At 32.3% G+C, this 10093-nt stretch overlaps 1 protein-coding gene across 3 annotated transcripts in view; it reads left to right on the top strand.

Annotated features, from left to right (window-relative positions):
* The window catches only part of LOC101492749 (alpha,alpha-trehalose-phosphate synthase [UDP-forming] 1-like), a 46038-nt gene that overhangs the window by 6945 nt on the left and 29000 nt on the right, over positions 1–10093 (top strand). For 2 of the 3 annotated variants that reach the window (XM_004515546.4, XM_012711880.3), the window contains exons 3-9: positions 889–986; positions 1659–2047; positions 2563–2677; positions 2880–2981; positions 3397–3547; positions 3645–3733; positions 10000–10048. In XM_004515546.4, coding sequence (XP_004515603.1) covers positions 889–986; positions 1659–2047; positions 2563–2677; positions 2880–2981; positions 3397–3547; positions 3645–3733; positions 10000–10048 — 993 coding nt within the window. The remainder of the gene's footprint in view (positions 1–888; positions 987–1658; positions 2048–2562; positions 2678–2879; positions 2982–3396; positions 3548–3644; positions 3734–9999; positions 10049–10093) is intronic. The other variant, XM_027330908.2, reaches the window with a different exon arrangement.

Here is a 10093-nt window from a genome sequence, read left to right as displayed (position 1 = left end):
ATTCCTGCATTTTATTATAAAATTTCTAATTTTAGTTTTTTAAGAAAATATTCCAAGGACATTTGTTAGTATTTCTCTTGATTTTATTTAATATTTCCTTATCATTTGTTAATAAGATTTATATATTTATTTTTTATTGATACAATATTTATTTTAGATAAAATTTTATCAATTTTAATTTTGAAATTAGAAGAATATATACGTACACTCATATATTCTAATATCCTATATCTACCATTTTCAAAACTAAAAGTTATAAAATCTTATCTAAATTAAATATTTGATTCATACCTATGAAAAAATATTTATAGAATCGTGGCGTGCCAAATTTTTATTAAATGAAAGTTTATTTTATTTTATTTGGGTTAAAACAAATGTTTTGGTGGACTTTATTTTATTCTTGGGTCGGCCGTTAGTGAGAAGGTTAGAGTAGGAGATAATGAAAAAATTTATTTTGATAGTGAGTTGGAGTCGCTTTTATTGGATGCTAGACACTTGAATTTTTTTCCAAAGACTAAGACTTCCTTTGTTACAGTTATTTAAAAAATAATACTTTTAAAAAAAAAAGTCATCACTTTTAAAAGTTTTCATTTGTTACAACTTTTAAAATTAATCAGAATTTTAAAAAGAATCTAAAAATAAATAATTATTTTTTGAGTAGCTTTTGATAAAAATTATTTTTATAACTGATATTTTAAAAAAGTGAATTTGTAACTATGTTGAATAAACACAAAACAACTTTAGATATTTTTTAATATCTCAGACAAATAATCTCTAAATCATTAAATAAATAATTTTTTTTTTTCAAAAGGAAGAGTGGTATGTCATTTTTTAGTGAGTTGGGTATATCTGATATCATAACATTACTGTTTTTTTTCTTAAACAAAGGGGTGAAGGAGTTTGAGGCAAGGTGGATAGGTTGGGCTGGTGTGAATGTTCCAGATGAGATTGGACAGAAGGCACTCACTGTAGCATTAGCCGAAAAGGTACTCAAATTCTTAGGGGCATTAAACTGTTTTTTCAAAAACAGTTTGTTAATAAAACTTATTTTTAAAAACTAAAACCGAATTGATTTTCAATTTGAAAAAACTGAACCGAACTGGTTTTTTAGTTCGAAAAAACTAAACTCAAATTTGTTTTTTCAGAAGTAATTATGGGTAATTATGTAAAATTTGGTCTATACGACCAAAAAATTAAGTTAAAACCAGTTGAGAGTAATAAACCAGTTCACAGATTTATAAAACAGTTTGATTCGATTTTTTGAACTAAAAATCGGTTCAATTCAATTTTTTCAAACTGAAAACATTTTGATCTTCTAAATTATATAGATTGAAAAATTGAGGTCCTTAAATTGTGTGCAAGTCGGTCACTAACACATCAATGCTTACCATAGTGAGATGAACGGAGGGACTAATTTGATCAACTTTGCGATAAGTAAAGGAATTTTCTGAAATTTTGATAAAATGGGGGATCAAGTTGATATGAGTACCAAATTTTAGGAACCACATAGGGTATTTAGTCTTTTCAATTGAAAAGAAGATTTTGTAATTTCAAAAATTTGGGGCCCCAAATTATCTAATTCTTACAATTTCCATGATCAAAATAGTGATGTAAATGATTTATGAAATTTTGTAGTCCTCATCTTGCTTGCATTGCAGAGGTGTATACCAGTATTTCTAGATGAAGATATTGTTCATCAATATTACAATGGCTATTGCAACAACATCTTGTGGCCCCTTTTCCACTACCTTGGACTTCCACAAGAAGACCGTCTTGCTACAACACGTAGTTTTCAGTCACAGTTTTTGGCCTATGAGAAAGCAAATCAAATGTTTGCTGATGTAGTAAACCAACACTATGAAGAGGGTGATGTTGTTTGGTGCCATGATTACCATCTTATGTTTCTTCCAAAATGCTTAAAGAAATATAACACCAAAATGAAAGTTGGCTGGTTTCTCCACACCCCATTTCCTTCTTCTGAAATTCATAGGACTCTGCCGTCTCGTTCCGAGCTCTTGCATTCGGTTCTTGCAGCTGATTTAGTTGGGTAAGTTATAACTTGCTGTCTGGTTTAGGAATCAGAATTTCCCCACTCTTGGTTTGGATGTTTAATACTATTGTATAGGAATTTGGTATGACTTTGTGTGAAGCTGATCATTTAGTTTCTGGGAGATGTATTTATGTACTAGTTTATGTTGATGATATAGTTTATGTGGATGATATAATGATTATGAGAAAATATCTTAGTTGATGAAACAAATCAGTAATTTTCAAACTAAAGACTTGTAGAGACTCAAATAATTCCTAGATCTCGAGTTGGCTTAGTTAGAAGAATAGAATTGTGCTTTTAGAAAGAAAAGATGCCTTAAGTATATTAGAAGAAATAAACATGATCAAATGTAAACCTAACACTCCTATTTTTGTTTGACAGTGTATTTCTTCTTCAAGGTTTTAAATCTTGCAATGTTCTCCCTTGTGATGTATCCATCTTCCGTTTAATGATTTTCATTTTTCTATCATTCAATGTTCTGATTTGGATATAATGCATTTTTTCTTGCACAGTTTTCACACCTATGATTATGCAAGACATTTTGTTAGTGCCTGTACTCGCATCCTTGGACTTGAAGGTACACCTTATGGGGTTGAGTATCAAGGGAAGCTAACTCGAGTTGCCGCAGTAAGTGCCTAAACAATTTGTTCATAAACTCACTCTTGCTCTCTGACTTTAGCATTTATTATTTAAAGTTAATTAAAATTTCACCAATTTGAAGAGAAGGCTGGGGGGAGAAAGAAAACAATTTTTGAATAAAACTTCATTTTGAGCAACCAATAACCGCAGTGAACTTAAACAAATTTATTCTATTGCCCTTGAATGTCAGTTTCCAATTGGTATAGACTCGGAACGATTTATACGGGCACTGGACCTTCCTCCAGTGCAGGATCATATCAAAGAATTGCAAGAAAGATTCAAAGGCAGAAAGGTATATATGTTTTACTTTGTAGTGAAATGTTTAAATTATATAACTTATTGCACTTGTTAATCCTATTAATTTTGAAATTTATCCTGATTTTGAATCTTACTTAATACTCTTTATAGTTAGGGGATTCATTCTTATTTTGACAAAGCTGAAAACATCTAATAATCTTTGAGATAAAATATACGTGATGCTTAAGGAAACATGTTGGATGGCTCCGGAAGAGAAAATGGTGTTAAAAGACATAGAATCCCTACACACGATATTACTTTATATTGCATTCTTGTAGTGAAGATGCTGCTTTCCTCCTTTTTAAGTTGTATTTGTTTGATATGCAGAGCCATTATTCACATTTCATTTCTTATCAAAGCTAACTCTAAATCGATTTGGTTCTACGAATTGAATTATTCTGTCTTAAAAGGTGATGTTAGGTGTTGATCGTCTTGATATGATTAAAGGAATTCCTCAGAAAATTCTAGCATTTGAAAAGTTTTTGGAAGAAAATGCTTATTGGCGCGACAAAGTAGTATTGCTTCAAATCGCCGTCCCAACAAGAACCGATGTTCCTGAATGTATGCTACTTATTTTATTTGTTGTTGTGTCATCAAGTGTATGGTTCTACTTTTGGTTTCTGAATCATGACCGGACTTTATTTCTTCTATAACATAGATCAAAAGCTTACAAGTCAGGTTCATGAAATTGTTGGTCGCATCAATGGTAGATTTGGATCATTGACTACTGTTCCTATACATCACCTGGTGCGTTCTTGATATAACCTGATCGAAATTATATTAATGCTGACTGACCATCACATATACATCTTATTTTTTCAGTGGACAATCTAATTTAGCAGTGCTGCTTGTGTTTCATTTTGTTAGTTTCTGTCATGATATTTGTTTCTCTTAACTCCTTTCGAAAAGAAATTTGCATCGGAAGATAGAAAGAAAAGGAAGAGTAATCTGGATTATAATTTTGCAAAGGTTTGAGGGTGTGTACCTTCTAAGTCCAAAAGGCCCTAAGTCTAAAAATGACAAGATACCTCTCTTTCTTAACCTCTCCTCTTATTTATAGGAAAATGCCCTCACTCACTTAGTTGTATTTTTTCTTAATACACCTCTCATGTAAGGTGAGAAATGCTTTCTACTTATAAACACATTTTAAGACTATATCTCATTCAATGTGGGACTCTCAACGAGACATCTCAGACTTCGAGATTAGGCCTAACTCAATGTCTCAACCCAAAAGCCAGTTTAAGAGATGAGTATTGCCCAAACCTTATAATGACTATTGTGGCCAATTCCCTGGTCGATGTGGAATCTCAACAAAAACCATGATACTGTTTCGTAGGAGAGTGAAAATAAGGGGATGTTTGGTTCGTTATGTATTTTCAGTTTCATTATGTTTTAACTCCACTCCTTCTAATTCACATCGAACATAAAACACCCTCTAATTTTAACTTTATCAAACATTTCTATGAAACCAAGTTGTTCTTTTTCCCACATGTTAATAACTAAGTGATACAAAAACTAATTGTAAGAGATAAACTAAGATACTCTTATATAATATCAAAGATATTATAAAATATTTAATACATTCTAACATTTATATTGTACGACACAATTGATGTATGAAGTAAACAATTGGTCAATGCCCAAAGATAGAGCTCATGATATAAATAAGGTTTATCATTTTCTGTACTTATTCTGATGATTGAACTGTATCTATTATTTTTTATGAGCTAAGAAGCTGGATACATAGTACCATAAGAATATGATTCCAAACAAAAAGTAGGATAATTTTTTTTTTTAAAAAAAACTAAGAAACGATCATAACAAAAACAACAAGAAGAATGGAGCAAGTGTCAATAAATTTGACTTCCTACCTTTCTGCGACTCATTTTGTCAATATTATATTGCCTGATTTTCCTAATCTATTTTAGGAATGTTAATATATACAATCAAAGAGATACTCTAATTCCTAATTCACTCCCCCTCAAATTGATGCGATTGGTCAAGGGGCATCAATTTTCTAACAAAGAATTGATGGTGTGGCGAGGAACAACCTTGGTAAGAATGTTGACAACTTAAAATTGAGTATTGATGTGAGGAAGTGATATAACCCGATTATCATAGGTCCCACGAATAGAATGACAATCGACTTCAATATGTTTGGTGTGCTTATGAAAAATAAGATTTGCATCAATCTGAAAAGTACTTGTATTGTCAACTTAAACAAACTGGGCTCCATTTGAGGAAATCCAAGTTTAGCCAAGAGACCAGAAAGCAAAATTATCTCAGAACAAGCAGTAGACATGGCACAATACTCTTTCAGTAGAAAATTTAGAGACTCCTGCTAGCTTCTTACATTTCCATGAAATCAACCACGAACCAATAAACATGCATCAACCGACGAGAGATAGTTGAGTGTCAAGGCATCGACCCAATCAACATCACTATAAGCAATCAATTTGAGAGTTGTCCTAGTAGGAAAGACAAGATCTCAATGAGAGGTACCTTTCAAGTTACGAATTATACGATGAACTGCAACTAAGTGAAGATGACGAGGAGAGTGCATGAACTAATTTACCTGCTGGACAACAAATGATATGTCAGGACAAGTATTGGTCAAGTAATTAAGACTTCCCATGAGTAGCCGATACAGTAAAGGGTTAATAAAGAGTTGGTCAAAATGTCACCCTCGTCACGATGATACTTAACATTAACTTCAAGTGGAGTATCCACCAGATTAGTATATTGAAGGCCAGCCATATAAATTAGGTTTGTGACATACTTATGATGGAGAAAAATTCCCTTAGAGGTAGAATGAACCTCAAGGCCAAGAAAATAATGCAAATTACCCAAGTCTTTCATATAAAATGAGGTTTGTAATTGCTGTTTAAGTTCCTTGGTTGATGCTTGATTAGAACCAATAATAACCCTATCATCAAAATAAAGAAGAAGAAGAACAATGCTCGTAGAAGCGCAATGAATGAATAAAGAGGAGTTATATTGACTTTGAGTAAAAGAGAACCCAAGTAGAGTAGAACGAAATTTCTCATACCAAACTCTAGGTGCCTGTTTCAAACGATACAAAGTGTTTGAACTTGCATACACCCTTAGATGAAGAGAATAGGCCTGGAGAAGGAGATTTATAAATATCTTTAGTCAGGTCACCATGAAGAAACCCATTCTTCATGTCACAACTCGAAAACTAGACGCCGTGACCGGCGCACAAGCTATACTCATAGCATGACAAGCCTACTTGTTGGGAAAAATAGCATAAATTCAAAAGAATTAAGACACAATCACAACACAAGAATATAACGTGGAAACTCCAAAATCGGAGAAAAAACCACAGCCGCTGCCTAAACCGGCAACCAGAGAATTAATACTATGTGAAAATTGTTGCAACACATAGACTTCTCTCACTCACACCCCAGACACCCCAGTACAACCACACTCTTACAAAGCAAATATTTAAACTAAGTCAAATACAAGCTTAAAGTGCTATTGCTGACTGGTGCATTTGAAAACAAAAGACCAAAACCCAATATATAGCCTTGGCCTTCTCCTTATTCTCCCACACTAAAGGATGTGGGACTTGCAATCAACCCCAACACTACTAACTACTTAACAATTAAACAACTAATTAGTTCTCATTAATCATTTCAAAAAATATATATATAACTGTTTTTGAAATTTCGACAGAGTATCCTCTATAACTTCAACATTCCAAATTTTATAAATCACTGTTTATAGTCTTAACTCAGTCAATTCATATTTCAAAGAGCATAATCTAATTGTTTAATACATTTCTCAAAAAGACTTTATAGACTTCAATAGCTGCAAAATACATTACGACTCAACAAACTTTACAAAAAAAGGTCATCGATCAAAGAGGTCTACCAAAACAAATATGATTGAGATTTGAATCTACTAGCAGCTTGCTATTAGAGCTGCCTGTGAATCTGAAAAAAATAAACAACATGAAGGGGTAAGTCACAAAGACTTAGTGATGAGACAACAACCACCATCAACTAGAAGGGAAATACAAAAAGACAAGAATAATTGTTTTGCAATCTAGTGGGACTTATCTTAAACAATGCTATATCAAATCTAGATAATTCTCAAGTAAAGTATACATATATAAAATCATTAAATTTATAATTTAGTCGTTTAGGTAGAAATATTTAAAATCATCAAAGAAAATCAAACAAGTAAAAATACAAATTCTTGAGAATCAAAAGGCGGCTTCATCTCATTGATAGCCCTATCCTCCTAAGGGTGGCCTAACGCCGTTAACGATTCTATAATTATAACAACGATTTCCAAAACACGTATTTTTAAAATCATATCTCATTTTATCGTAACTCATGGAAAACATATTCAATCATTTAATAATTTAATATTTAAATACTTTATAACTCATAAATAAATCAAACTACTTACATATTATATAACAAAGATCATGAAAATAAATAAATGACGAAATTGTTTGTTCCCCAAAAATAATTTAACATGAAAATGAATAAAATAATAATTATAGTATAATAAAAATATATGACGAAATCGTAAGTGACTACGTTCTCTAACAACTCCCAAAGTAGCCAACAGGACCTCAACTGGCAAATCTGATTATAAAAATATTCTCAAGACTTTAGAAAAAATATTTTCAAGACTTTAGAATAAATATTCTAATGTTTAGCAAATTCTAGAAAACCATAAAAATCATTTAAATCTACTCTAAGTACAAAATAAGATTTTTAACTAAAACTACGTTTTTCTAGATATTCATATTAGCATTAGAGTTGTGTATTTACCTCAAAGAGTTTCAATAAACAACTCTCAAGAAATGGGTACCATTCTCCTTTCTTAAAGCACAAATTCTAACCCAAAATCCTAACAAAGAGAATTTGTAGGAGTATGAGAAATTATGCTCTTGAGGATGTTAAATTCATGATAAAGGTTGAGGGTTTAAGTATTGTGGAGTGAGAAGAAGCAAGTAGAAGGAAAGAAAAAAAAAAAAAAAAAGAAATAGAAAAGGAGCGGGAGCGTGTTGTCTGGGTTTTCTGACATCGACAAGACCTGGTTTAAAACGCTGTGTAGATTGAGGCAAAATAGAAAAGTCTTTAAAAGATGGAAGAAAGGAGAATCAAAATCAAGAACTGTAGATGGAAGACGATTGGTTAAGAAAATCGTCACCATGGACAACGCTGCAACCCAAAATCTAGATGGAATAGATGATTGAAAAAAGTAATGTCCTTGTTATATCAAGCAAGTGACGATTCTTTCGCTTTGCAATACCATTTTGTTGGGGGTATTGGGACATGAACATTGAGATAAAATGTCTTTTTGCTACAAATAATCCTAAAACTCATGAGACATGTATTCACCACCAAAATCAGAGGGAAATATTTTAATGCTAGTTTAAAACTAATAGTCAAAGTAGGCTAAAAATTTCTTAAACGTTGAAAAGACTTCAGCCTTAGAAGCAAAAGGGTACAAACCGCAAACATTACTATGAATCATGTCAAAACATTTGGAAACATGATGAGCATCAGAAGGAAAATGAAATGTTTTACTTTTAGCAAGTTTGCAAATCTAACAATGAGCAGAAGAATTAGAAATGACATTTTTATTTTCCAACAAACCATTTTTAACTAAATGAAGCAAAACACTAGAAATTGGATGACCCAATTTTCTATGCCAATCTTCATACATATTCAAAACACCAACTGAAGTGGAAATAGTATGCCCATTTTATGCCTCTTCACAATCACCTTCCCTGATACCTAATACTGTACAGGACAATAAGTTTACAATTGTTGTCCACTAATTGACCCATAGACAATAAGTTTGAAGTAAGTCTTGGAGATAAACACATTCTGAAAATTAGAGTTTATGTCACCGACATTAGTGATAGGAAGAGTATTACCATCAACAATTTGATTTTTCTAAGTACCATGATAAGAATATATATTGTGCTTGTGCAAATATTCGGAAGCAATAAATTGGAAGCAAGTCCAGGTGATACAAGCACATCCCGAAAATCAGAGTTGATATCACCAACATTAGTGATAGAAATAGTATTACCATCAGCAATTTGAATTTTCTGATTACCATGATAAGAATGTAAATTGTGCAAGAATTTAGAAGAACCCGTCATATGATTGGATGCACCGGAATCAAGAAACCATGGATAAAAAACAATAGAGGACTTGCCCTAAATGCCCAAGGCTGAAAGTACTATTTGTTGAGTCATTTCAGGTTGTAGAACACCACCATTAGTTGCACCATTAGTGGAAGGACCAATTGCGGAGGTGGTAGAAGCATGAAATGCCTGCACCAGACACTATTTGGGTCATGGGGGATGCGTGGGACAATCAGAGATAATATGACCATGCCGCTTGCAATAATTGGAAACATTCTTACTGCAACTTCGAGTTACATGTCCAAATTGTTTGCAAGAAAAACATTTGACCTATCGCATATATATACCTTGGACCTATCGCATATCACTTTTACCTCTACTTAGGGCAACATAGACAACCGTCACAAGTTCGGAAAGAGTTGCATCAACGGACACGGTTCCTTGAGTAAGTAGACATTGCTCCTCTTTGAGAAGTTCACTAACACATGCATCCAAAGAAGGAACCGGGTTCCTATTCAGCAAAGCACCTTGGGCAACCTCAAACTTTGAGCAAAGTTTCAAGAGAAATTGATCATGCTTACTAGTGTTATAAAATTCTTGAACATCCAAGACTAGCTAATAGATATTTCTTGGGTAACCAACTAATAATGATAAAATCATAAAAATAAATACAATGTGCTCTATATATAAAACTTAATGAATAACTAACTAACTAATAGAAATTATAACACAGTACCAGAATTATTACTCTTAACATATTGGACACCGAGACTTTTTCATATTTGAAGTATCTGCACTTCATAGATTATGAGTCTTTAATTGACTGAAGACTTTGTTATGTCTGCCAATCTCATGATTTTGTTTGATTGTGCAGGATCGTTCTCTTGACTTTCATGAACTATGTGCTTTGTATGCAGTTACTGGTAAAATTTGTGTACTTTTACATTTTATTTTTTAGCTTTACAACA

The sequence above is a fragment of the Cicer arietinum genome, chromosome 7, assembly GCF_000331145.2.
Source record: "Cicer arietinum cultivar CDC Frontier isolate Library 1 chromosome 7, Cicar.CDCFrontier_v2.0, whole genome shotgun sequence".
Lineage (NCBI taxonomy): Eukaryota > Viridiplantae > Streptophyta > Magnoliopsida > Fabales > Fabaceae > Cicer > Cicer arietinum.
This window is presented reverse-complemented; position numbering and strand designations above follow the sequence as displayed.